This window comes from Gambusia affinis, linkage group LG19, assembly GCF_019740435.1.
Source record: "Gambusia affinis linkage group LG19, SWU_Gaff_1.0, whole genome shotgun sequence".
NCBI lineage: Eukaryota > Metazoa > Chordata > Actinopteri > Cyprinodontiformes > Poeciliidae > Gambusia > Gambusia affinis.
Window position 1 is genome coordinate 9,286,393 of NC_057886.1, and position 27,478 is coordinate 9,313,870.

At 40.9% G+C, this 27,478-nt stretch overlaps 3 protein-coding genes across 4 annotated transcripts; all 3 read right to left on the bottom strand.

The window, feature by feature from the left end:
• Window positions 1-1,135: 1,135 nt before the first annotated feature.
• recql5 (RecQ helicase-like 5) lies at window positions 1,136-12,668 on the bottom strand. 2 transcript variants are annotated; one of them, XM_044100901.1, is made up of 19 exons: window positions 12,341-12,668; window positions 12,035-12,156; window positions 10,868-11,389; window positions 9,984-10,080; window positions 9,789-9,900; window positions 9,548-9,710; window positions 9,381-9,463; window positions 4,790-5,011; window positions 4,598-4,694; window positions 4,073-4,109; window positions 3,934-3,992; window positions 3,387-3,457; window positions 3,190-3,283; window positions 3,002-3,088; window positions 2,295-2,863; window positions 2,139-2,208; window positions 1,685-1,918; window positions 1,537-1,609; window positions 1,136-1,450 (listed from the first exon to the last, which is right to left on the bottom strand). In XM_044100901.1, the coding sequence occupies exons 1-19, from the start codon at window positions 12,435-12,437 to the stop codon at window positions 1,326-1,328; spliced, it is 2,934 nt and encodes a 977-aa protein (XP_043956836.1). In that variant the 5' UTR covers window positions 12,438-12,668; the 3' UTR covers window positions 1,136-1,325. The 2 variants fall into 2 exon arrangements, with proteins under 2 accessions (XP_043956836.1, XP_043956835.1); XM_044100900.1 differs by having other exon boundaries at window positions 2,936-3,088.
• A 956-nt stretch (window positions 12,669-13,624) lies between these two features.
• On the bottom strand, window positions 13,625-18,413 carry si:ch211-120g10.1 (butyrophilin subfamily 3 member A3). The gene is made up of 10 exons (XM_044100902.1): window positions 18,270-18,413; window positions 16,868-16,953; window positions 16,423-16,521; window positions 16,035-16,136; window positions 15,783-15,917; window positions 15,556-15,693; window positions 15,384-15,435; window positions 15,271-15,297; window positions 14,571-14,597; window positions 13,625-14,484 (listed from the first exon to the last, which is right to left on the bottom strand). Exons 2-10 carry the CDS (start codon window positions 16,925-16,927, stop codon window positions 13,925-13,927), a joined length of 1,200 nt encoding a protein of 399 aa, XP_043956837.1. The 5' UTR covers window positions 16,928-16,953; window positions 18,270-18,413; the 3' UTR covers window positions 13,625-13,924.
• A 144-nt stretch (window positions 18,414-18,557) lies between these two features.
• On the bottom strand, window positions 18,558-26,128 carry LOC122822325. Its single transcript, XM_044100903.1, has 5 exons — window positions 25,838-26,128; window positions 24,629-24,738; window positions 21,311-21,403; window positions 20,997-21,170; window positions 18,558-19,744 (listed from the first exon to the last, which is right to left on the bottom strand). Exons 1-5 carry the CDS (start codon window positions 25,986-25,988, stop codon window positions 19,592-19,594), a joined length of 681 nt encoding a protein of 226 aa, XP_043956838.1. The 5' UTR covers window positions 25,989-26,128; the 3' UTR covers window positions 18,558-19,591.
• Between the last annotated feature and the right edge of the window lie 1,350 nt (window positions 26,129-27,478).

Here is a 27,478-nt window from a genome sequence, read left to right on the forward strand (position 1 = left end):
ACTTCAATTTAGACATCAGAAACCAGGAGATGTTTTTTCACCATGCAAGACACACCCTGCCTATAGTTTATTTTATCATAAACATTAATGAATCTCTATGTTTATCTTTTTGCTTTTCTTTCACACATTCTGCCATTACCAACAGCAAAACTAAAACAATCTTTTATTTACAGAAGAAGAAAAAACAGATTTTATGAAATCACACGTTTTGTTGTTTGAGCAGCACAAATACAACATGGAGGAAACTGTTAAAATATATTTTTAGCCCCAACAGTGAGATGCAGCTTCCCCCATGTTTTAAAATCCAGCAGTGGCTTCATCCCTATCTACTTTAAATATACAGACGCATACATGTTTGGAAATTCTGAAAAATACAAACTAAAGCATTTTAGAAACAAAACAGAAGCTTTTATTTATTTATTTATTTTAAATAAAACACATTGAAGGCTGCTATGTGATTTGGTAAACATGTGGCACTCAGAATGGGAACCTCTGTTTTATTAAACTCTTCCAGTTCTAGTCACTTTTCCATCAGGATGCACTGCAGGACTTTAGTCTGAAAGCTTCTAACCGTTAAAGTACGACGTTGATGCATAACGAAGATGAGAGCGAGCGTGTCAAACATCTTTCCTTAGAAAAGCTCTTTGTATTTTCACATTTTACAGGGTGGGATCTTTGATCCTCTTTTCCCACTCCGAGTTGATCACCCAGAATCCTCTCTGCTTTTCAGCTCATCATAGACTTTTCAGAGGTCTTAGGTCTGAGAACTGAAATGGAGGTTGTCTCTGTGTCACATCTGACCATATGATCTGTATCATTTCCTTCTTTCTTCCAAGCATGCATTTAGAAAACAAACAGGCCCACATCATGATGGCTCCTCCGCTGTACTGAACAGCAGATATGAAGGGCTTTCCAACATATTCATTTGCTTGTGATAGCACCTCAAACATATAAATTAAATACAGTTGTGTGTGTGATGTAATCTGTTCACACCTGCGCTTTTATTTTTTACCACACAGAAAAGAAATCCCGTTGACTTCTTGGATTCAAGTTGAGGACCAGGCTGTAGCGTTACTAATCCAAGCGGACTCAGACATCTTGCACAGATTTTAAACATGACTTGACTCAAGGGGGCTAAAAGATTAAGAGCACTTGTCTCATCATTACACTGACAGACTGTCAGTTTTATTGCTCATGTGTTGACATGACATGCAAGCAGCTGCAAAAGCCCTTCATTTGAAGCTTTTTGAATAAAAGGCCTGAGATCAACAGCAGGAACCACTGATAAAGAAGGCTTCGACACAAGAAAAGGACTCCATGTCCCATCAGTCCTTGCTCTCGGGGGCTTTGGAGTTGTGTGGTCTCTTCAGGTGCGCCCAGTCGGCCTCGCTCTCGCAGCGCTGGACTCTGCTGAAAAACGTCTTGATGAGAGCTTTCGCTTCATCTTTAACTGCAGACACAGAGGTTATAGTTACTGAAAAGCCAATGACAAAACAAACAAAAAAGATGTTTATATGGCGTTAAGTGTTTAATTACCTTGGCTTTTTTCACAACTTTTACCCTCTGTAAGAAGGTGAGACAAGTATCGCGCAAAAGACTTAAACAGAACCTGTGAAAGCATTCATAGCTCTATTAAACACATATTAAATTTAGTCCTAATTTGCTAATATGGAACTCTGCACACCTTAGTAGCAAACTTTCCCTGAGTATAATAGGGGTTGAGATAATGGACCACAATGTTAGCCGTTTCCTGCAGCGTCACGGCCTTCAAAGGTTCACCGGGGTCACCGGGCGGCGGCAGCGACCTCTCCTGCACCTCCGGGTTGAACGTCACTCTCCTTTTGCTAGAACCCAACGTCCGGCTGCGCTTCGCCCTGGGAGACGCCTCCTTCTGCTCCGTTTCCACCTCGTCAGCAACCTGCGAACACACAGAGCTGTCATCCATCGCCGAGAATGAATAAAAAACGTAAATCCTGCACAAAAAGCGAGATTTTATATCATGGACCAACACAAAGCAGTGCATAACTAAGAATCAGAAGGAGAAGTGAAACCTGCTCCAGGAAAAGCAGTTTAAGTAAATAATGAGACAAAAGGTGGAATAGTTTAAGCGTTAGGAATATTTTTGCAAGACACTCTACCTCTTGAACTAAAAGTCCACTAGAAGATGCTTCTTCTTCTTCTTCTTCTTTTTCTTTAGGTTGGTTTGGTCTGAAAATGGTGAAAATGTAGTTGAGGTTGTAAAAAAGATTTTTGCCAGTAAAGTTTGATAGAAATGTTTTCTGAGGTTAAAGTACGCAGTGATAGAAGTCGTATCCTCATGAGGAATGTCTTCAACCAGAGTCAAAGTTGCTTCTCTTCCCGCTTCCTGCTCTTCATCGTCAGACAAAACGATGACTTCCGTTTTAGGTTCTATCAGGATCAGATCCTGGCTCTCTACAAGCGCAGGGTCGCTCGGCAGGGAATGAAGCTCTTGCCTTGAGTTCTCCTCATAAACCTCACCGAGAGTCTCTGACGACAAGCCGCCTGCCTCCGGGCGCAGCTCTTCCTCCTCCGCGGGTTTCTTCTTCACAAAGTACTGCGAGATGTTGCGAGAACTCTTCGCCGCTTCCGCCATTTTCTGCTGCTTCCTGCTCATGACTCTGCCTGCTTTGGCCGGGCTGACGGCTCCGGTTCTGACGGACGATGGCGTCTCTGTCTCTGACTCTTTCACCCTGATCCGTTTGACGTCTGACTCCACGTAGGAGTCGCCGATGAATCCTCTGTTCTCTGTCACTTTGCTAGACACGGGATTCAGGAGATCCTTGGCGGACTGGAAGCAGTTGGAGGAGCCCCTCTGGCCCGCTCCCACTCTTTTCCGCTTCATCTGGAACAAAAAGGAGGAGAATTAAATTGTGCTCAATGTTCTTGAGATGATTTTGTAAAAAGCCACTTGTACAGAGTAGATCTGAGAGGCCGAGGTGAAGCCCTGCAGCTCCTCTGGGTATAAACACGAGGAACTTCCATCGGCTTTATGCTTCGTCTCTGTTTCTCTGGAGTCATTGTTGCTGCCTTCTTCCGTCCGAGGTGCTGATTTTGTAATCTCCGACACCTTCAGGACAACAGATGAGTTAAACAGAAAACATATTTGGTTTTACTTTTTTTTTAAAAATAAAAAAATCACTCAATGTAGTGCAGACATTTTCAATCTACCTTCTTCAAGATGGCAGCTTTGTACAAATTGGAGGATTTGCAGCTATTGAAGACCTCATGCTCTAAATCCACCGCTGACATCAGACTGCTGCAGCTGAGAGACAAAGAGGAAATAAAGGAAGACTGTTATTCTGTTATTTATTTCACTCTATCGGGTTCCAGCTGAAGGGTTTTTGAGAACAACTGAATCCTCCGACCTGAATATGTCTTCTGACCCCTGGTGGTCACGCAGAGCATCTCGCAGGCGGTACAGGCAATGCTCTCTGGTCTGAAACGAGACTCAAGTTTACTAAATTCTTTTTTTTTTTTTACATTTGTTATGTCAAAATTTATTTATTACAGTTCTCGGGCTGCTTTGTGGCATGTTTTTAAAATGTAAGAGCAAAAATTCACCATTTATTTACTGTAGACTTTTTTTTATAGAGGAAGGAATTTAACTTTTTCCAAACTTTTTGATTAATCCTGGAAACCTGTTTATTAAACTTCATATCTTAATCTATTCATATGAAATGAACATCTGTTGTGAGGTAATACCTAAATAAAAATATAGGTCTCACATTCTTGCATCAAAAGAGCAACTACATGGTGGACACATGTAGGAAAAATGCAATTCAAATAAAGTCTACACAGACATCTGCTAACCGGACAGACAGCTGCTAACCGGCACCTGGCCTGTGCGTTAACGAGCGTTTTTTTTTTTTAAATGAATGCAGGAGAGGAATGTGTTCCAGTTCGGTCATGTACCTTCACCGTGAGCCGGGGGATCCTCTGGCTGCTGGCCTCTCTGAGCGGACAGTCAGCATCTGCACAACAGGAACGACTTGTTACTCCACCAATAAGCCTCTCTACTCATCTCTGTGTCTTATCCCACAGTTGGCAGTACCTGGTGGAACAAAGTCCTTCCTCGGGCCGTCAGAGCCCTGAAGACACACAAGCATCGACCTGAGTTAGCGTTTTCATACCGACACGTCTTTCAGCCTCGCCGTGTGAAAACGATTCTGTGATAGTCATTTTTCTATTGGACTGCACTGTCAGAAAGGGGTTTAAGTTTTTATTCGGCTCCATCTTGACATTCCTGGGTTGTTATGTTGTTCTGTAAAGGGTTTGGCTGGCCGCCGCTTAGAGCAGTTTGACTCAAACGTTGTGCCGGCTCTCTCCAACATGTGGGAGTGATTTCACAAGACGGGCTGCTAACAGCTTGCATACAAATGGTAGAGAAGCTCCAAAATTCAGCAAATGTTGATTGAAACTAATTGGGGGGGAGGTAGGTGATGCGTTGGGGCACATTTTGTTTCATGCATTTTTAATGTTTAAAAATACATTTTTAAAAATCCCATTAAGGTAGAGAAAGTCCAACTGGAATGTGATCAGCTAGGCATCAAATTGTTGAATGAATATTAAAAGTCACCTTCCGTAGATTCATCTGCTTCTTGAAGAGGTCAGAAAACTCTTTCTTCCTCTTTTTAGTCTCCTCTTCAACACTTCCTTCCTCCCCTTCATCGTACCTGCAGAGGTAGAATGCAGCATCATCATCATCACTGCCTCACACCAAGTCGCATTAAAACTGCATTTCAGAAAGCGTCACAAGCGTTTGCCCTGCCTTTCGAAGCCATAGCCCTTCTTCCCTCCTCCATATTGCTCCGGCAGGTACCCGAACGGCCCTTTGGGCTCCCCACTCTGGCCCTCTTCGGTCTTGGTGCTGAGAGCGGCCGCTCGCTCCAGCTGGGCCCGCACGACTTTGGGATTGAGGCAGAAGTCGCAGGCACCTGCGCACTTCGGCGTCTTGTCCCCAAAAAACTTGGAGATGTTGGCATGGCGACATCTGATGAAAATAAGGATGCAAGATAACGATTAATGAGCTAATAATCTAAAGTTGATGGATCTTTTCAATTGACCAGCAATTTTCTTAAAAGCCTGAGTTTTCTCTCGTATAAACAGGATTGACTGTATTTACATAATATTAGCTGCTAAATTTTTCATATGCTTAATTTTATATATATATATATATATATATATATATATATATATATATATATATATATATATATATATATATATATATATATATATATACACAATTACATTTTAACATTAGTAAGTGTTAGCTGTATTAAATGCTAAATAAATTGTTGTTTCCTCATGTTATTGAACTTTAGATTTATAAAAGAACAAACAGGAACATCTAAGCTGCTAAACCAAAAAATAGAAGATAAAAAGGATAAAATATGTGAAATAAATAAAAAAATTAATCCCCGTGAATCCCATAAACTGGAACTTAAGAAGCTTGCCAAGGGTTCATATTTCTAAACAGAACCACACAAAGTGCATTTTGCATCCTAAACCAGACTCTGTTTGGACCGTTTCTCTTTCCCATTCTGTTATGGTCCCGCCATCTTTATTTCTGTATCCACTGACTCCATTTACGGATGACCAGAGGCGCCCTCATCTGGATGACGTCCAAATTACAACATTAATTGTAATTTAGTGTTGCATTACAAGAGAAGGCTTAAGTGGATGTTATTAGTGAGTTGATTGGAACCAATTTTAATCTAATAAACCATTAATCGACAATTAAACATAAGTCTAGGAATCGTTTGAATCACTAGATGAGAGGATAAAAGATGAGAGAAAGAGGTCCAGCTAATGACCCTCCATTATCCAGTAGAGCCTTATTGATCATCAGCTATTGTGTAACCAAAACATATTTAGAATCAATGCTTGTGTTATGAAGTCAGTCAATAATTACTGTCTTTTTTAAAAGAAAAAATACAAGTTTATCACACAACTCACTTTCACAAAATGTCCTTATAAAATTCAGATTATAAAGTTTGTTAGAAAAAACACCAGACAGCCTCGCTTTGGAACCGCGGTTACATTACGGCTCACATCCACACATCCTCGCAGCCGTTGAGCCCGTTTGGGAATCAGCCGCATCAACCCCAACGCTGGAAACGGGAACACTGCCACTTCCTTTTGTGTGAACAGGGAAGCTTAAGCAAAGCAGGCAGAGGAGTAAACCAGAGGGCAGCATTAAGTGTAAAGCAGTTGTCCCTCCCAGACAGGACTGTCAAAGAGAAAACTGCAACTTCTGAGTTAGGCGAGGCAGCAAGAGGAAGAACTCAACAGCAAAGGTAAAAGATGACTTTCCGTCCTACTTTAGGACGTGCAGCAGCGTCACGCAACAACAAACCAACCAACTAGTTCTGCCAAACAAAACCCTCTGCAGGGGAACTGCTCCTGGGAACACACTGTAGCATGCTCACACGGTCTCCACCCTGTCCTCCTCCTCCTCCTCCTCTTCCTCCTCCTCTGCTGTTAGCTCATGAACTTCTGGGCTTGACTAATTGTGGGAAAGCTACTGAGACTCTCACAGGTAGGTGTCTTTCAGTCCTTTTCAGCACCAATATGACTTAAAAATAAAGAAAGTCATGAAAATGTTCGAGGAATGTCTTAAAAATAAGGATTTAATTGTAAACATATGCTAGAAAGTCAGAGCAGCATGAATCAAATTACATGGGAATCACTGATTTACAGCAGTATCTTGTACATAAAGGTTGTTTCTAAGTTAAATAAATCCATCTGAGATTTATGGACCCATCGTTGTGGTGCTACCCCAATTGGCAAAAGCATCCTGCATTTTTTTGTTGTTGGAAAAAGCAAATAAGCTGTCCTGGTACTTGCGTTTTAGACTGAAACAGAAAAAAAGTTCATCCAGTCTGTAAAAGTTTGGAGTGAAACGAACAAATCTGACTCCTTTCAATGCATTAAAAAAAATGCAAGTAAAAAGTCTAAAATTACAGTAAACTGATGCGGATAGCTCTGCTCAGAGCTGTTTCTGATTATATTTGGTACATGCTGTCCAGAGAAACATATGTTTGTGCTTAAAGTCACTTAAGCAACGCCAGCTTCTCAGTGTTTTCAATGATCACGTATCCCTAGTCGTGAAAACACTCGGCTAAGGCTCTTCGATACATGCAAGTTTAATAATTGTAGAGTTTTGTTTAAATTGTAATGTAAATCTAATACTGTAGCACAAAAGGAAATAGAGCGTCACACCCATGTGAGTAATTCAGCAAGAACACGGCAGCAGCGTCAACAGTAAACTGGAATCTGTTTCACCTCCCATTATGCTCATTACAGTGTAAAACTACAGGGCAGAAAAGGCTACACTTACAGTGAAAGTGCTTCACAAAATTATTCCTAACTCTTGAATCTCTTCGCGTGTTCTGACATTACAACAGTAAGCTTGATTTTATTTGTTGTTCTTTCCATTTTGTGTCAAAAGCAGAGCGCAACTGCACCTGATACATGGCTCCTAAAAATGTCCTTCGCATAAAAATCTGAAAAGTTAAACAAGTATTTGTGTTAAACAATGTCTTCTAAACACCCACACCACTGGGGTGGAGTTTCACCTTCCAGCCGAACAAAACCAAACATTCAGCCAAAGCTACAAGGAATGCATGCATGCATTAGAATAGCCAAGTCTAAATCTTTTAAGAAACTATCCGTGGCAATAATTTATCAAATAAATGTTTACTGTGTGCAAAAGTTTCAGTACCCTTCATATAACTATCTAGGTGACTTCTGAAGGCAACTGGTTGCACTGGATTTTAATTGGAGGTATCAGAGTAAAAGTGGTTACATAAAAACACACAACTTTCTTGTGGTTCTTCCACTTATAAGAAACGAACCAATTTGTGTTGCTCTATCACACCGCTGACATTTAAGGAGACAAAACAGTAAAAAAGTTCAATGAGGATGATCATTGTTGCAGGTTACATTTGGGTTTAAATCTGCACAGAGTTGTTTTAGAAGTAGATTCACTTTCAGACACACAGGCAGTAAAACTCCTGGGTTCCCTTTTCCTTAATGTACAGAAACTGACAGCAGACACACACTAATGTGACTCAGATATGCCATTTGTGCTCTGTGGTCTCCTCAGCAGGATGGATGCCAGAGAGGAGACAGTGGGTCTCCTGAACAATATCCTGCTCAAGCTGCAAAGTCTGCCCAGTGCCCACCCTCTGGAGCTGGGAGGCTTCTTCATCCTCCTAATCTTCATCTGTGAGTCATGCCTCATTAAAAAAAAAAAAAAAAGCAAAAAAAACAACAACACATTTCTAGGAATTAAAAAAAAAAAAAAAAAACTAAAATACATAACTTTCCAACAGTAATGGTGATTCTCATGATGGTGCTCACCTGCGTGAGCCACTGCTGCTGCTGCTGCTGCTGTAAGTCCAAACAAGACGAGCTCGACGTCTAGGGGAACATTTTTACTTTCCGACAGGTTTTTCCTGCCGATCTGCTCACCACAGTGCTTAGAAATCCCGCCTGGGTTTCAGACATACGCTGCACAGCGTGTGCACAAGAAAGGAGACGGTGCCACAGCACAACAAAACAAACTCTTGGATTGTGTTCTAGGCTAACAAAGCACACCTGTTAATGCTGCCAGGCTTTCAGGAGAAGCAGCATTCCTTTGGAGCATCCCGGCCTGCGGAGCAACAACAGCTCATCTACCATGAGGAGAAGGCGGGGCCGGAAACAACTGACTTATAAACAAATACGCAGCACCGAACAGGCTTACCGGTCTTTTAAAAAAACAACAAGCTGCTCAGTGTTAGATGAGCTGAAAGCCATAAATGACCTTATATCATACCACTGTGAGGAATATTAGAATGGAAAGTTGATGTTTTAACTTTAGAAACTAGTAAATAATTGCCTGATGGGATACACTATTAAGAAAATAGGTTTTAAATTTTTTCCCCCCCAACTTTTTATTTTATTTTAGCTGTTTTCAGGATTTAAATTACAACAGATTAATTTCAATGTTTGAATTGAGAAATGCAAAATAGTGAGAGAGAGGGAAAAAAGGAAGCACAATACAGGAATGCAGCTGAAAGTTGTTTAAGGATCAGATAGCTTCATATTTCTGAGACTTTTAGGGGATTTGCCTCTAAAATAAAAATTTGCCTTTAAAGTGTTCATTGAAAGCAGGGGATAGGAGGTCAAGTCTGCCCCCTGCTGTTCTGAAATTGAAAATGGATATTCAAAAAGGGAATAATGTTTATATCTAAACCTGTTAAATGAGTTTAAAATATACTGATTTTTACTGCATCGTAATGTAGTGAAGTGATTTTTATACAATAAAAAAGTTGTTTCTAAAGGATGTGTGCGTCAAATACGTCTCTTACCCTTCATGCTCACAAAACAAAACCATGGCTTCCAAATCCGTGAGAGCTGCTTTGTCGGTCTCTTTAAAAGAGCCTCGTTTCTCCTAAAGGAAATTAAAGAAACCTTCAGGCAAATGTTTTGGTGATAACGTTTCATCCTTCTAAGGCTCTTTTGCTGCTAATCCAACCTGTCTCCGGGTGACTTCCTGCCGAATGAGGAAGTTTAGCTGATCCTTATCCTTCCGACTATAATATGTGCGACACAACGAGGGCAGACCGTCTCTACCTGCTCGTCCGGACTCTTGGTAGAAACCCGCCAGAGACTTTGCCAGGTTCCAATGTGCAACAAATCTGCAATAACATCAGCATGTGTGTAAAAATAAACACAAGAGAACAGGAAAAACAAAGGCAGGATATTTGCCCCCTTACCTGACGTTGGCTTTGTCCACTCCCATGCCGAAGCTGATGGTTGCAACAATAACCAGCACCTTCCCCTGCATCCACTCGTTCTGCGCCTCAGTGCGATCTACTGCCTTCATACCTACAAAAAAAGCCAAGTCTTGTCACTTGAAACCCAGAATGCATGTGGGGTTTGAAAACCTCAGACACATTTAAACATCCTACCTGCATGATAAGCCTTTGCTACGACTCCAAGCTTGTTCAGCTGATAAGCAACCGTTTCGCAGCCTTCCCGAGTTCGACAGTAAACAATCCCACAACCCTGAACACAAACGGTGTAAAAAAAAAAAAAAACCCAAAAAAACTCATTATGTATGAATTGACTCATTTGTATCTGATTTAAATAAATATAGACAGAAAATCAATTAGGAGCTGTGGCATACTATTGCTTTAACTCTGGATAACAAAGTTAAACAGTAAAAGCTGAGCGATCAAAATGATTCTCATAGATGGGGGGCAAAAAATATTACATCTGTCTATTTCTGCTAAAAAGCTTTAGAGAGTTTTCTGTCTTCACCGATCAAGACTTCAAGAGCATGTGACAAATTCAAAACTTATTATTATTTACTGGTAGAAACGGAACCGATAACAAGCAAGGCCACAGCTGCAGACCCAGAGATGAGCAAACTGAGATTTTGTTGTTATAAGCATGAGGGAAAAACTCCCTAAGAAGAGGTAGCTGAACAGGAAGTACTGTGTGTAAGTGACTGAAAACATATTAACATATTAAATTGAATTGAATGGTTTTAAGTTTCACTTCTCTCTCTAGCTTGATCTCTGAGAATCACTCTTCATTTTGCTTTGTAATAAAACAACTAAAAGGTCAATCAATCGCATTTCTCCGATTGATTCAGCGTGTCTCTCTTTATTAAATAAGAATATTCAAAACAAGTTTCAAACTGAGCATTTCTATTTCTTAAGTGGGAGACATAAAGGCGCAACGTGAACCAAAAGACTCCAAAGATGCTTCATATCATTCCCATTGTGGTAAATATCACCAGGTTTGTGCAGTATGTTAATATAACCACTCAAAGTTCTATTTTTCAAACCTGTCCAGCGGATCCACTGTCCATAGCCAGAGCTTTTTTGATGAAGGCATGGAGGTGAGCATAAGGGTTCGGCAGCAGATCCCTGAAGATCACGTCATAATGAAGGTTGCTGCGGAAGACGGGCGTGACGAAAGACATCGGACAGCGCAGCCTAAGCGACTGAACAATGTCTTCTTGAACGTTCTTGGGAGCTGTTGCCGTCAGCGCCAAACAGGGAACTCCTGGTATGCGAGCCCGCAGCTCACCCAGTTTGAGGTAGTCTGGCCTAAAATCGTGGCCCCACTGGGAGACGCAGTGAGCCTCGTCCACAGCCAGGTAGGACAGCAGGCCGCGGGAACACAGGCCCGTCAGGCAGGGCTGGAAAGAGGGCGAGGCCACCATCTCTGGAGTGATGTAGAGAAGCTTCAGTTTGGGCCGCTTGCTCCCCAGATCAGCCAGGATCAGACGGCGCTCGCCCACCGGAAGCTTGGAGTTGATGGAGCAGGCAGCGATGTTGAGCTCCTTCAGGTGATCCACTTGGTCCTAGAGAATATCATGCAGTTCAAATAAAATATCAGCAGTGTGTAAGGTGAAGCAAAACCTCACATTGATACCGTCAATATAATCCGCGGTTATCTTAAAATTGAAAAAGATGAGCTAACTTTGTTGGTTAATTGAATGACTTGGTTGCCTTAGGAGGAAATCTAAGTAAATCTGTGTGGTTACCTGAATGGTGCTGTGGACTGAGATATTCAAGTTTGAGAGGCTTTACGAAAAAAGTTGAACGAATGGGCTGTGACATAATAACAGAAAATCTAGGGAAACAGAATTCCATAGGAATCAAAGAATTAAACTATCAACCTACCAAAATCACTGTACATGCAATAAAATAGACAATTAAACTCTACCTTACTAAACGTTTATTGGGTAGAAGTGGGTGTTAGACTGCAGTAGATGTTATATTGTAGATAGTTAATCAAAAAGGTGACCAAAAAGGCTCTGTATAAAATCACATTCTATTCTTCCTCTTAAAGAGGCATTTCAGAAATCACTTTCTGTAGTATTGTTTTTGTTGTGTGATAGCATTTACAGAAACTTGTTGAGATTTTCTTTTGTTTTTGAACAAAAACAAAAGAGCTTCCACAGATTGCTCTGCAGAATCAGTATGAGGAGAGGGAAGAGTCTGACCTGAATGAGAGCGATTAGCGGGGATATAACCAGAGTAATACCCTCAGCCAGCACTGCAGGCAGCTGATAGCACAGAGACTTCCCTGCTCCGGTTGGCATGCACACGAACACATCCCTCTGACCTAAAACAAGACAAAAGAAAGTCACATTTTTAACAATGAAAGACAGTTTGAGTTCCTTTCGTAGCCTGCTTCAAATGTTACATGTACTGAATGGGATAGCACATCTGCTACTCTGCTGCTAGGCAGAGAGAAGACAAAGACCGAGAAGAAAATATGAATTAACTACACTGTTTTTTTGACTTACCTCTAACGACAGCCTTAACAACATCTTCCTGAAGTTTAGACCTAAAGCCGTCGAAGCCAAAGTGAGATTTTAAAGCCTGTTTTAAACTTGTTGACATCCTTCGTCTGACTACAGACAACTTTCTCGTCGTCGCACACCTATTACGTCATTTGAGTCGGAAAAAAGACGAGGAAATAAAAGTAATGATAGTAATTATCTGTTCTCGCTGTACTTATATATTGTAGCCATTTAGTTATTTACTTTGATGATTTTCAACTTTAACCGAAAATAAAGAAAAAGTCAGCGCTGATATGTTTGGTAACAGTGAACTCGAGCTCTGATTGGTTCAGCTGGGTGCACCTGCTAAGTTGTTTTTTTAGCCTGAAATTTTAATTACCTGTCGTCATTCTTGACCCTTGCTTCCTGTTGCTTGAATTTGTTGTGCATTCATAAAAAAACAATGACCTGCTGTGATTTATAGGTTGGCGTTTGTTGCACTTCAGTCAAGTTTCAACATTAATAGAAAAAGATTGTAAAATGAATGAATGAAGGCGGAAAAATTCTAAGAAAATTGGCTTTATTTGCTGTAAGTATTTCAGTTTTAAAACAAGTTGGGCTTAGTGTAAGTTGTAGATGATAAAATAGTAATCACTTACAGATTGATGTTAGTTTCTAAATGTCAAAATGGCTATTTTGTTGCACAAAGCATTGCTAGAGTAAACTATCTGACTGTTCATTAGTCTTAAAATTCTCAAAAGTCAAAATACTACATATATGGAAAATATAATGGGCCGCTTGCGTGAAGCCACAGTAGAGCATGGCTGCACGATATTAGAAAATCTGATGTTGTGTCTTCCCCGTTTTCAATTCATTTAGAATGAGGAAGGCGAGAGCTGTTGGTAGCTGACAGGCTTATCTCTGATCATTTAAGGAACTGCTGATCTACTGGTATTTGCAGACACAACCATCTTTTGGGCAAACAAGAATACTCTAAAACAGAAATCAGAAATGTTCGGTTGTAAGTAACTTGGTAGAAACTCAGAGATCTACCCTCTCACCATCAAGTTAGTATTATTAACAAGATTGGACAATCTTAAAATTGTAGATAGACCTGGACTCTACATGAATATGGTGCTTGTTTTTTCCCCTTGATAATTCTGATAACTGATGTCATATCAGAAGATGTGATAAGGTCAGAAGAGCATGGGAAGGAAACGACAACTAACAGTGGGTAAAATAAATACATTCAATAATTTAAAGGTTTTTTTTAAGGTTTAAAGGAGAAATAAACAGCGCAATTAAAACTGAATTTGGTTTATTCTTTATTCACAGAAGTGCACTGTTGTTCTCATATTAGTATTGCACATTACAGAAGATTCTTACATCGGAGTTTCTGCTTAAATGTCTGAAAACAGAAAAGACCAGAGAGTGGTGCTCTAATTCTTTTGTGAGAAAATAGCAGCAGAAATCACATTAAAGCAGAAGCAACATACAGAGTGGTCATTCATATCAGGATTTCACCGCTATTCCGGGTTCTTATTCTCTAAATTTACTGGCTCATACAGGAAAACCTGACTAGTGGGTGGTGGTGGTGAGGGGAGAAACCTAGGCCCACAGGCAGGATGTGGGGCAGAGACAGTGGGTCTTAGCTGCTGGAGACCGGATTACGAGATCCCTAACAATCTCCACTGTACCAAACAACGGGAACAGCCTCTCGGTGAAGGTCTCATTGTAGGTGTAGATGTGCAAATGTTTGTCCACGTCGTAGAAGGACAGCTGGCCGTTGTCATAGTCGAGGTAGATGCCCACCTTACGGGGGATCAGGCCGAGTGGCAAGGCGGTGAAGGGGACCGTCAGGGCTTTAAACTCAGTGCCCCTCTCCAGCCGCAGGGTCATGTACCCGGTGTCAGTGTTCAGCGACTTGAAGCCCTTCCTCAGCGCCGACTCTTTGGCCACGCCCAGCCGCCAGTCGCGTTCACCGACCTCCGCCTCCCAGTAATGGCGGCCAGAGCTCAGACCGTGCATGCCGACGGCGCACCACCACCCGTCGAAACGCTGGTGGTAGTTGGGGACATCTTTCCGCTCGAAGCCGCAGCGCATCCTCTTCTCGTCAGCAGAGATGAGCAGGTCTGGATTGGCTGTGTCCAGGTCCAGAGTTACCTCCACTTTTGGGTGGGAAGGAAGACGGTTTGAATATCAAGACGACTCAGAAAACTGACCAAAAATATTTCCAGGAAACATGTTCAAGTACCTGCAGCATCTCCAATCCAGTCCCACACTACAAGAACAATAAAAAAAAAGATTTATTTCAGCATGAACATGTGAACATATTTGCAACTGATGCATGTGAGGAACATTTCTCGAAAACATTTGTCTTTTAAACAAATAGATCTCTTGAAATCATGGTTGTCTGTTCTTTCATTGTGGTCTAAAGTCTTGTGAGGATTAAGAAAATAATTCTCACATAGGAAAAACTCTCATTTCTATTTGGCTGCCTAATTAACCAGTTTTAAACTTCAGTTGTTTTTCCTCTGAAAAAAATGTATTCAAATTAATATTTATTTATGTCACTGTTGGATCGTGTTCATGCTACAAAGTTGAATCTGTGTTAATCCCTTTAATAAATTTCTATCTTAGAGTGCCAATAAGAGTGCTAGATGCTGTAAATAGCAATATTTCACAAATATTTCTACATGAAAGCAATGTCTCCCGTGTCACTGTAAGGATAAATCCTATACGCTTTTCTTGAGTTTTTTGGAGCAAAAAAATATTTTCATCTTACTTGTACTATAATAGCAATATAACTCCTGTGTTGCTTGGAAATTGTTTCTATTAAATAATCTGTAACTTGTCAAATCAAAACTATAAATTTAAGCTGCTTTGATTTCTGTCTTGAAGAGATTTGCCAGACAAATTTCAAAGTTTACTTTGATATTCTTGGTCTCATTTACCTGGTTGAGGAATGTAGGATATGGCACCTGGAAGGGAAACGATGAAACTGATGAAAACGAACATTTCCTTTCATTTAACTGCATCAGAATGAATTCTGGAGTGATTTACGAACCGATCTTGTGAGTTCTCTGCTTCCACAAAAGCCACTGCTGTGGGATGGAGTCCTGCAAAAAAAAAAAAAGAAAAAAAGGAGAAAAAAAATTAAAAAATTGAGTTTTGTTGTTGAATTTTTTTGGCCCAGAAAATGTTCAGTAATCTCTGTGATTCACAATACAAGCTGTTACCTTGTCAGGTCGCTGCGACACTAAAGTCCACAGAACCAACTCCATAGCGGTCAGGAGATTGGGCGCACGCCCCCAGCGCCAGGCGGACTGGAGGTCCTCCAGGATCTTGGCGACTGGTTCTCCTGGCCACACGCTTTGCTGGACATTCATGTGTTTAGAAAGAACAGCTTTCATTTTGAAGGTCCAGTACAACAGGAAGGGTTTAGTCGCATGCTTAAACTTCCCACCTCAGGCTGGGCCCTCAGGTCTTTGATCCAGTTAAGGATGACAGCTTTGGCCTGCGCCAGGTCCTGTTCATTAATCAGATCAGGCTGCTTTCCCTCGTCCATCTCTGGCCAGCCATCAGTCTGCATCAGTGTCTTCTGCATACAGAAATTCACCATATGGTACACACCTTAGCTTTTATATCGCTATCATTTTTTTTTAGATAAGTGACATGTTGTCGTTGTTGGGGGTTATTTTGTATCTTGGCTTGGCACCTTGTTCTCCAGCATGGATGCCGACTGCAGGATGAAGAATCGGCAGAGAAGAGACGACCAAGTGTCATCTTGGTTACAGATGTGCTCCAGGACTTCTGACCTCTGCAGGAATTAACAAAAAGAGAGAGAGAGAGAAAAAAAACCACAATAGCAAAAGACATCAGATAATTCTCTTATTGGGAAAAACTTAATTATTTTGTACAGTGACAGATATTTAGCTGCATAGTGCAGTGTGACGTTACAGAATAAGAAAGTAAAAGTAACAAAAGAAAACGCAGACAAGAAAAACCAGCTTAAATAGATAAAAATGTTCTGAGAAGTTGAGGGAAAAAAAAATTAAACTCTAGATTACTCTTGCAAATATGCTTCTTTTATGCTGAAGGTGTACCTGGCAGACCCGGCTCAGGTCTTTAGCCAGCTCCACCACAAACAGCTGATCCTCATCCAGAGGCTCCTTCTTCTCTCTCTTTGCTCTCTTGTTCGACTCCTGTCAGAAGAAAAAACCACACAAACAAAGGGGTTTCTGTTAGACACTCATTGGAATGAGAGTGAGGCTTCAAGACCCACAATGAGGATGCCAGTACTCGTCCAGAAGTGCTTTACAAAGTAATAATGTCAATCTGGAGAGGAGGCAGTGGCACAGCCTGATCAAAATGCAAGTCGAGGCTCTAATAGTGTTAGCAGAGACATCCAACTTTTCTGCAAAATAAAAGCAAGGTGCGCATCCTAGATGGCCATGATAACAAAGTTTTCAAATGAATTATCCACTTAAGTAACAATGTGACCTAAAAATAAAAAAAGTTTGAACATTAAACATGTTGAATTATGCTGACCTTAATCTTGGCTGTCAGGTTTTTGGCCGGCTCGACCAGGAAGTGAAAACACTGCATCATCTTGCCTGCTGTCTGTGCCTCTTGTCCTGCAATGACAGATGTAAGCAAATGCTGCTTACCGAAAGCATCACGGTTAGGTCTAGTAAAAACAAACATGACCTCTTTTATTTATTGTTTGCCAGCCTGTGCTGTTGCCCTGACATGAAGGATAACCAGTTTTTAAGAGAATGTAAAAAATCTGAATGGTTTGGCCAACCTGAGGCCAGTTTACCTGTCACATTTAAAGTGAAACCCTAACCCTGAAATACTTTTTTTAAATTTTTTTTATTGCATTTCTCTTCATAATAGAATTAATTCTTCATGGAAAGATCAAAACAGGAATGCTTCTTTGAAGGAGGTGGACTTTGTGCAAGAGGTTAGTTAATGCTTACGGCAAAAAACATCAGCATGGAGCTTATGACACGTGATGGAAACTTCACCTTTCTACACAGCGTGATCACAACAGCAATGCCTTAGAGCACCTCTGCAACATAAACACACTCAAGGAAGTGCAAATAGTTCGGAAAATAAGTTATCAAGCCAAAAGCTATTATTAACCAGCGCTGAACCAGAAAACTCAGGATTTTATTTTTTTTTATCAGTTTCCCTCAGTTTACTATAACTATTCAAGTTTTTCTAATGACGTGTACAATTGCTGAATGTGTCAATCTGTTCTCTTTCAAAACCCCAAAGCAGTGCAAAGTTTGCTTATATGTCGGGCCTGCTCTGGTTGTGTCCTTGTTAAGGTCCTCTCTCTGTCTGAAATCCTTACACTTTCTCTGTTTATGCCACACTCACATTCTCCTACAATCTGCTGAGCAATACAAAGCAGTCAGATTGTGCATCAGAAAGGCATCACTGCAGCTCACACAGTCCAGCCCCATGCTCAATAATTAAGATGCAGCAACAAAACCTGAAAATAAAGAAGACTACCTGAGTTAGGGTTGAATGACGCTTTTTTTAAAAAAATTAAAAAAAAATTAAACATTTCATTTTAGAATAAGCAACGGTTCACGCGGATAAGAAACATAACGGATTTTGATTTAAATGCATGCAGCACATCCGGTGATCTTATTCATACTGTAGGAGAGTATGACCACGCAGTTTCAGCCTCGACCCAGTTTGAGGTCAGCTGATGGCTGCGCAAGAAGTAAACACAGAGCCGCAGAGCGACTTTGCAGCAGATCTGCACCAAAGCATCAGTAACTCTCTTCATACAGTGTGCAAACTTATTTTGTTTTTCCACTATCACAGAGTCCCATTAAACGCGTTTTTCTTTCAGGCAGCGACACAATTTCACCCCTGCAGTGCGTCATGCAGATAAACCTCGCTGGTTTTTACGAATCGCTGTAGCTCAGCTTACCTTAAAATCGGGATTTAAGGAGATTTTGCTGGGTCTCTTCTTGGTCTAAAAATCAGGATGGTTCGGCTCGGGAAGAAATCTAGTCTGTGTGCTGCAGAGTCTGACCTTGTTTACATACCAAACTGGCAGTCGGCGGCTCGGGGAAGTTCGGTTTTCTCCGTGAGTGACGCAAGCGGCTGTCCAATTGGCACAGCGCTGAGTCACGGTGGAGAAATAATAATACTGCTGTTCACAAAGCGTAAGGAGCTGAAAAAGAAAAACCTTTTAATCCATACATTACTAGATATATATAAAACGATTTATGCGTTTTCCTCAGAGAATCTCTGTTCAGTTAATATTTTAAACGTTCTCCTCCTTTTAAAGTATCACACCTACAGACAAATCTCTTTACACTGTGGCTTTGTTGTGCACATGGGTTTTCTTTATTCTCTGCTAATCATATGAAACTTAAAATATGACAGCCCATCAACAAAATAGTAAAACTGTTTATTTCTTGCGTTTCCACGAAGTAGAAACATGAGGGAAATTATTGTTGTTCAATAAATACGGTACAGAACCAGTTCAAGTTTAAACCACGCCATGAACGCACAGTGAGGTAAATGAACACAATAAAAACAGATATTGTTGCACAATGGGAAATATAAGAATTTGATTTTTGTATTTAAGTTGCGTGATTTGCTCATATTGTATGTTGCATTTCTTTACTTTTGTTTCCCTCTGTAAACCATACCATTGGATTGGTGACTACAGAGGACGATTCCCAGACTGTTATTTTAAGTTGTGTTTTATTGTGTTTTACAAAACTAGCTCCTTGTTCTTCATTTGTTCTCTGGGTTTGAGTTGTTCCTCCCACTTTTATAGAGAACATAAAGTTTTGTGAGCATTTAGCTCAACTTTCTTAAAAGTGAAAATTACTGTGTTTGGCCCCTTTTGTCTCCCTCTCTGGTGGTTGGCCACACAAACAAATATCTGCTTGACAGCACATCTGAATAAAAAGATACAATGTGTTTTACAATGTGTGTTTGATTAAAAAAAAATCTAAACCCCCCCCCAAAAAAACAAAACTATCATTAATGTGTTTTTCATTTGTTTGTTTTGGTCAGTTTCTTTCGTTAAGATGTCCCAGCCACCTTCGTTTCTGAATGTTCAGTTTTCTGAAGTATTCGTGTGTGCCTCTGATTAGATGGGATGCAGCTCCTCTTTGGGTTGGGTGTTTGACTCAGTTTGAGGTATCTGGATCAGAACGTTCTGTTCAACTCTTGCAGAAACTGAGGCACAGCTTCCTTTTGCATTCTTTCGCCGGCTTGAGGACTTGTTTGGCATCATACAGGAGGTAGAACAGTGCTGTCTGTGGTGTAACCTGGGCTCACGCTCATGTAAGCTCTCTGAGGAGGGGGAACATCCAGGTCAGATGACAGGATGTCACACGGCAGCTCCACAGACTGGCGGATGCTCTCTTCATACGACGGAGGAGACTGTATGGATCACAAATGACAGAGGAGGTCTGTGGCCTGTTTCTCCAAATAACTTCTTTTTAGGTAATAGGTAATAGATTTTGGTTACTTGAAGATCAAAAACAAAGAAGAAGTCTTCACGCACTGGGGACTTTAGTGACCTGAAAAGAATACACACTGATACTAACTTATGATGACAATCACAAAGGTAACTGAATAACGCCCAGTGGTGTTAGTGGCCTCCATTTGATTGGAGTTTTCAGAAAAATCACATTTCCTGATTCAATTCCTGTATGGCATGTTTGTGGGAAAAAGGGAGTTAGAGAACATCATGTGGCCTGCAGGGCTTGAAGCCTATTTTTAAAGAATAAAAGGAACATGTTTGTATTTACATTACCAATTAATCCGGTTCCACTCCAGCTGGCTGGAACGTGTTTTTCTCCCTTCATTATCTGCCTGATAAAATCGAGCAGATCCACGCTGCCTTACTGAGTTCTCTTATCTTTTAATTGCTGTGGGACCCTCAGGCAACACGAACAACCCCACACCCTGCACTCTGTCTCACACCACACACATGCGCCAGGCTGCAAATGTTTCCTTGCCGTCCTGCCTCAGGCTGCAGGACAGATGGGGGACAATGAGCGGGCATCACTATCTGAATTCTCGCTCACATTCAGCCCAGAAGGGGGAGGAGGCGGGAGGGATATTTGCTTCTTTAATGACCACTGCTGTGATGGGCAAAAAGCAGCGGGTGTGAGCTCGCTTTCATGTGTGTGTGTGTCATGTCAGGGAGGGTCTGATTAAGAAAAAGGAGGGAAGACGACAGGAGCACAAAGCTGCTTTCTTGGCCACTGTTTGCACTCATGGATGCAGCCTCTAATTATGTTCGATGTGCCTTTTTCTCATTACCTTGTTTGCTGGAGCATTGTGCGCACCCAAAGCTCAGCCGTAGATCAGCGAGGTAAAATGTTAAAAGCGGTAACACAATGCAGAGGTGCTGATTGTGCTTCCTGATTACCCCGATGCGACTGTCTGTCTAATCTCTTGCAGCAGAACTGTCTGTCAGTGAAACAGTGACAGATAAAACCGTACTTTAATGTATCTTTATTTAGTGCTAAGCCACATATTGAGCAGACCTTGCATGACTGAAGTGACAACTGTCTCCAGATCCCATTAAAAAAAAACTCGACTCTAGTCTCCGAAGGGCTTCATCGTCACGGGATCTGTGACTGTATCGGATGCTGCGGCGAAGTCTTGAATTAATTCACCCTACCTCAGTAACAATAGGTCCATTGAGGCCGAAACGGTCTGCGATCATCATGTGGATCTGCCGCTGGCGGTCCTTCTTTCGGACGCTTTCGTAGGAGGGCAGCCTCGGCAGGGTGGTCTCCAGGGTGGGCAGGCTGTAGCTGGAGGGCAGGCCCACGTAGAACAGCTCACCCTGCAGCTTAGAGGCACAGAGGACACTGGACACTTGAGGCAAAACGATGACTTTAAAATGAAACGCACCGAGTTATGATCCAAGGAAGTGATTTCAGCAAAGGATTGATTTTGATAGAAATGATGCGTATACAGAAGTGGGGTTACCTGGGTGACACTGTCTTCAGGGATGTGAGTTTGCTCAGAACAAGGAGATCCAACCAGAGTCTGTCTGCTGCTGTAGTACTGAGGGGGAGCATCCTGAAACAAACAGCAGTGACTTCAGAAGATTCGGCTGATCTGGTGCCTTGAACAAGTATTCATACAAATTAAGTCATGGGAACCACAAATTCCAATGTTTTTTTCTTTTTTTTTTTCTTTTTTTTTTGTAAAAATGTAATGTGATAGATCAATGCAAAGTGAAGAATTGTAAAGGAGAAGGAATATTCCACGTGGTTTTTTAAAATCATTTTTGGCTAATTAAAATCTGAATAGAGGTATTTTAATCTCTTAACCATTAAATATGATAGAACCAAACATGTGGATAAAGGTGCTCTGGTCAGACACAGCCAAAATGTTAACTTTTAATACCCTGGACACAACATGCCCACTGTGAAACATGGTGGTGGATGCATCATGCTGTGGGAAGTGTCTTTTTTGAGCAGGCTCATTAAAGTTTTTGAGAAGATGGGTGGAACAAAAGCTGCTACAGGCTGCAAAACAAACAACCAGAGCTCCAGTTTATATTTTGTAACAAAAAAAAACACAAGTAAAAATGTCAGTCTGCATGTGCAAAACTCTGCTAATTTCTGTTAAATCCCCCCAAAATACATATATGCAGTATGTTGAAGTTTGTGGTTGCAACGTGACAAAAGTAACAGAGTTCAAGAGGTAAACGTATTTTTACGGGGCTCTGTATCCCGACAAGCAACACTAGTTGTTGTTTCCCCATCTGCGAACGATTAGCCAGAGAGCCACTAACTTCAGCCCAATTGACCAATTTTCATGCCTTGTTTCATCCCTGTGGGCCCCGGACGGTTTAGTAGCACCATAAATTATTAGATCAATAAAGCGACAACATGACCACCCTCCGATTTCCGCACCTCCTCCTTCCCACACCCCTTTCATTAAACAACAAGACCTGTCAGCGTCTCACTGTATGTGGTGCTGGGATGCAGAAAAAAAGGCTGACAGAAAAGCAAGTTAATTGCCTTGCGTCTAGATGAGTGTCCTTTGTGAGGAGAACAATGTGATGTACTGACTGTGTCAGGAGGGTCCAAGAGGTCTTTTGAGTGTTCTCCTTGTAGCTGCGGCAGGTAGCTGTTAATAAGCACACTCCAGTGACCATTATCTCCCTGCATGTCATGATCATAACAATGTCAATTTGTTGCACGGATGACACTAAGTCTGAGTATTCGGAGCAACAGGCTTCTTCTGGACTTCAACATTTTATGGCATTTAGCTGTTGTGAAGTGTTAAATTGATCATTTTCTGAGGGCAGATTAAACTAACACTTTTCTCACACTCGGAAAAGACGCACAGCGACGACCTTTGGCTTGACGCCTTGCAGCATTTCGGCAAAAAACAGAGGACACTCGGAAAAGGTGATGGCAGAGGTCTCGTTTGTACTTTAAAGAAGTAGAAGAACGTCCTCAAAAAAGAAAAGAAGGTTTGTCCTTTTGTCGCCTGCCATTGATTCGGCCAGTGTGAAAAAGCACAACCGTGTAAAATCGGTGTTGAAGTCGGGGGAGGATCCCAGCAGCGGCTCGTTTTTTTTTTTTTCCCTATTGCTTCAAACTAAAGGAGATCCATTGTCTCCGTTGTGTCCCCAACACCCACAGTGTGGTCTGTCCCCTATTCATGGGGGCAAAGGGAAGCAGGGAAAGGTATGTGGCTATGAAGTTGAAGACGTGAAATATCCCTCTGAGAAACAATGAAAGAGGGCTTCTGTTTGTTCTGAACTTTTTCTTAAGTATAAGTCCAACAGACAACAGAGTTTGCTGTTAATGAGTCCTAAATAGATGAATCATATTTGGGATTTATGATTACTTAAAAGCAAAATCTCATCTTAAGCGTGTTTATGGACGTAACTGGAGTCAGAGCGGACAGTTTAGATCTGTAAATTAGGCTCTCTTGGTTCCTTTAGCTAGCCGGCAGATCTATCTAATCCAAACCATGGCTGAGCACAACTTCCTGTCTTGCATGTGCTTGTGCTCCTGCAGTCCAAAGATAGCGCTCAAGCCTCACCCCTGGGACTAATGGAGATGAAAACCAAGTCAGGAAAAGGGAAGTGGAGAGAACGGTTGCCGTCTTTGAACTGTTTACATTTCCGCAAGTAACCTCCTGGTGCACCAAGCTGATAATCGAGCGTGTTATCTGGCAAACATTTTTATATGTTTTTCCAAATTATGACCTCAATCCCAAGTGTTGTTTTTTTTTTCTTTTTGTTGTTGGTATTTTACATGATAGACCAACAATAGTTATAAAAGGAATGAAAATGTCACTTATTAATTTTCACAACTAAAAATAAAGAAATATATGATCTTTTCTGACATAAGGGTTTGTTGGAACGTATGCAATTACAGCTGCGGATCTTTTCAGGTGTCTCATTGCCAGCTTCGTACATATAGAGATTGAAATTTTCAAAATTCTTCTTTTGCAAAGTAGCTGCAGCTCAGTTAGACTGGATAAAGACTCTTAGTGAATGTTCAGTTTTTCCACAGACTCTGCAGAATTTGACATAGAATTATATTTCAGTCCAAACAATTTTGTTGTAGCTTTGACTGTATGCAACAGGAAACACAACAGGAAAATCCATTGCCACAGCATAATGCCGCCACTTACATGTTTCGCTGTAGGGTTGGTGTGTTCAAGGTAAAGTCCTGTACTAGTTTTCTGTCCCACACAGTGTTTCGCATCCAGGCACACCTGACCAGACACATTGTTTCCTCTGCTTAACTCGTTCCAGACCTTCAACCACAATTTCTCAAGGCATTTGCAGTTGTACCATAATCTTTCTGCGTTTAGGTGACGGATTGAAGACTTGGAATATTCACACAGAGTGTCAGTAAAAAAAAAAAAAAAAAAAAAAAGAAGAAGTGATTTGCTCTGATTTAATTACATTGGCGGTGAAGTTGCATCAGTATGCACGGTAAGAGCTAATTCTGTCCAATTCCATTAGAATCACCGAGTCTCTGTGAGATATTTCTGGAGGGCAGTTAATTCACACTGAGGCGAATCCATTGCTGCAGAACGATGATATCAAGCTTATTCAGTCCTTTCGCCACAGCCAGGCAAAACTTAATCTAACACTTGTTAGCGGTGCTACACACACACACACACACACACACACTTCTCTCTCTTGTCAGGGTGTCTTGCAGCACTGAACGTACAGATCACCTTCAGAAGAAAGCTCAGCACAGGGGAAACTTTTCATGGCGTTGTGTGTTTATTTGTTTATTTTTGCTCTCTCTCCGAATAACTCACCATATCTGCGTGTGAGTCCTGATAGGAGCCGTGTTTGCAGCACTGGGGATCTTTGCGGTAAATGATGGAAAGCAGCACGATGACGACGAAAAAGAACACCAGAGAAGAAACTGATTCAAAAGAGAAAAAGGGAAATAGTGAATTAGTAATTACTGCTTGTTTATGAGGACACATTGTGGTGTAATGCTTCACATTCTAATAAGGACGAATCGATATTCAAAACACTTCACTTTAGACAGAGGTGCAACTTACAACCCGCAATTAATTGGATTTTCTCTAATCAGAGATCGGCAGATCAGCTGCTTATATTTTTTTGTTTCATTAAATGCTTCAGAACTAAAACATTACTTTCCTGAAACTTAAATGTTACTCTCTGAAACTCACAAGGTATTTTCTGAAACTTTCCTGGTATCTGCAGGTACTTTTGTTGGCTCACCTGGGACTCTCCAGAAAGATGTGGTACTGAAAGTATCATGGAGTCTAATAATTACGTTTTATGAAAACTATTTGCTCCTTTTTTCAGAACTCAAGAAGAAGATTTACCTTACCAATTTACCAGTTTACTCCTTGCACTTACTAGTCACTTCCCACGAATGCACCTGCTGCTTTCAGATCTTAGCAATTAGTTTCAGGAAAATGTCTTCTAAAGTCTAGCAAAGTATCAGAATAAGAATGACAGAAAAAAAATCCCTTAGTTGATTTGCCTTAGAATTCCCCTCTAGTTTTCTTTGGAAAGAGATTTGTTATGTTTGAGTATTAGACAGGACATGCCACATACATAAATTTGTTGCTACAAACCCTCCCATATAGGAGGGTTTGTAGCAACATCCTCGTTTAATTTAAAACTACTATTTACTGTCAAAAAAAACAAAGACAAAAAACAAAACAAAACAAGCAGACCATTTATGTTTCACTCAAATAAAACCAAAAACTGATGTCAGCCCAAAACAAATTTTTGACTGGTGCATCTCTGCTCAGCTGTTCAACAATTATCGATAAAAAAATATAGCCTACACAAAATCACATGACAACGTGTGATAGCAAGTTGGATTTAAATAAAATAATCTCTTTGGCAGCAGCTGAAATACATAACTGATCTTGATGCTGCATCTAAAGCAACTTCGGGATGTTTTCTTCCTCTTGCAACTTATTTGACGAAGTTATGAAAAGTAAATATTGAACCGGATTGGCGTTTAATGATCTACTTACAGGAGGCAACGAGCACCGTGAGCTGATCCGAGGTCAGCTGTGAGGAGGGAATGGTCGGGCTGGCAAATGTGGACATTTCCTCTGCTTGGACAATTAAAGTTGCTTTCATAAATCTTCCCGAGCTCCCCAGCCTCAGTGCAAATGCTCTCATCTTACACCTCAGGAAGAAAAAAAAGAGAGAGAGAGAGAAAGAGGAACTCCAGTTTAGCGGCTCCTCTTTACGACTGCCATCTCCGCGGGGGAACACATGCGCTCTGGAAGTCAGGATCCCAAACTCTCCTCCTCTCCTCTTGGTAAACACGCTGCAGCTAAGGGCGCGTAAAATGCGCACTGACCGACGCCCTCCAGCAGGCTGCGTGGCAGCAAAAGAGGCTGCCTTTCACGCACTGATACAACACACTTATGATGCAGCGATTGTTTGGGAGCGGTTTGTTTCAGCTAGTGTCTGTGTGCACATGAGATTACAGAGAGAGCGGCTTGTAAACACAGAGAGTTACTGAGCTGCTTCCTCCGCCGGTTTAATTAATGGCATCCAGACTATAGCAGGTTAACACACGACGTGCCTGAGGCTGAGTCCCGTTACCCTGGAGACGGTAGGGGTCCCATCCTGAGGGAATTTCTATGCAGACAAAGAGCAAAAAAAAAAAAAAAAAAAAAAACTGTAGGATTGGTATTCATGAGTGGATTTCTACCTAAACGGACAGCTTGTATTATATTTTAAAAAATGTGAATTAAGGAAAGATTTGATATTGTGGCAAACTTTTGCAGAGCCAGTGAATATGAGATCAAGCCTCCCATAAAGGAAAGGCAATAATTGCATATTTGTCATGGAATCCATTAACTGTAGATTAGTTCTGCTGACAGATCAACAAATTAAAAGTTATGGAAGAAGTGGTGTGTGTTTACATTCAACTGAATAGATATCAAAAATTATTTAGTATGTGCAGTGCCTTGAAAAAGTTGCTTACCTTGACTTTGAATCACACCACATAATAAAATAATTATAATGATTTTGAACTAGCAGGTAAAATACACGGTTTTTAAAGTGTATTTTTGAAAATACACTTTGAAAAAATTGTACGACTAAAATATTGTAAGAACCTTTTACACTGACAACCCAAAATAAAATCCAGAGCAAACAATAGTCTTCAGGTATGACTTTATTTGTAAAAGATCCACAGCTTTGCTGAGTCTGTTGATAGGATAATTTTATAAGCACTGCTTTAAAAAGTGTTGGCCCTTTACAAATGTCTTCCTTTTTGTTGCAGTTGTTTCAAATCATCAAGTTTTACTTTAAAAATTGATTTAAAAAATTATGCGCTGCACTTAGCTTCAGCCCAATTGAGGTAGGATCTCAAATGGGTCCTACCTCGATTGAGGGTCTGCTAGTTAACCAGATAAGGGGTATCTAGCAGACCCTATATCTGCTAGATAAGGGGTCTTCAACATGCAGTTCCAGAGCCTCAAGTATCTCTTTGGTTCTGTGTCTCATTTAATATTTTAAACAATTAAACATTTCCCTCATTGTTTACTTTCTACTTTTGTTTTGCGAAGCGATAATAAAAAAGGAACACTGGCTCATCACTTATAAGTTAGGTCCACTGAACACCGGCTGTATGTTTTCAAGTGAAATTGTAAAAT

Bases quoted from the DNA above. Each gene is read 5' to 3' on its own strand.
- recql5 (XM_044100900.1), bottom strand. From the start codon at position 12,437: ATGTCAACAAGTTTAAAACAGGCTTTAAAATCTCACTTTGGCTTCGAC. The intron at 3,284-3,386 runs GTCGGAGGATTC...TTTGTCTCTCAG, and splicing joins GGGTCAGAAGACATATTCAG to CTGCAGCAGTCTGATGTCAG. The intron at 3,089-3,189 runs GTAGATTGAAAA...GTTGTCCTGAAG, and splicing joins AAGCTGCCATCTTGAAGAAG to GTGTCGGAGATTACAAAATC.
- si:ch211-120g10.1 (XM_044100902.1), bottom strand. From the start codon at position 16,927: ATGATGCAGTGTTTTCACTTCCTGGTCGAGCCGGCCAAAAACCTGACA. The intron at 15,298-15,383 runs GTTCGTAAATCA...TTTCCCTTCCAG, and splicing joins GCAGAGAACTCACAAGATCG to GTGCCATATCCTACATTCCT. The intron at 14,598-15,270 runs GTAAATGAGACC...TTGTTCTTGTAG, and splicing joins ATCCTACATTCCTCAACCAG to TGTGGGACTGGATTGGAGAT.
- LOC122822325 (XM_044100903.1), bottom strand. From the start codon at position 25,988: ATGAGAGCATTTGCACTGAGGCTGGGGAGCTCGGGAAGATTTATGAAA. The intron at 24,739-25,837 runs GTAAGTAGATCA...CTTTTGAATCAG, and splicing joins CACGGTGCTCGTTGCCTCCT to TTTCTTCTCTGGTGTTCTTT. The intron at 19,745-20,996 runs GTAGGGTGAATT...TGATCCATACAG, and splicing joins ATGGACCTATTGTTACTGAG to TCTCCTCCGTCGTATGAAGA.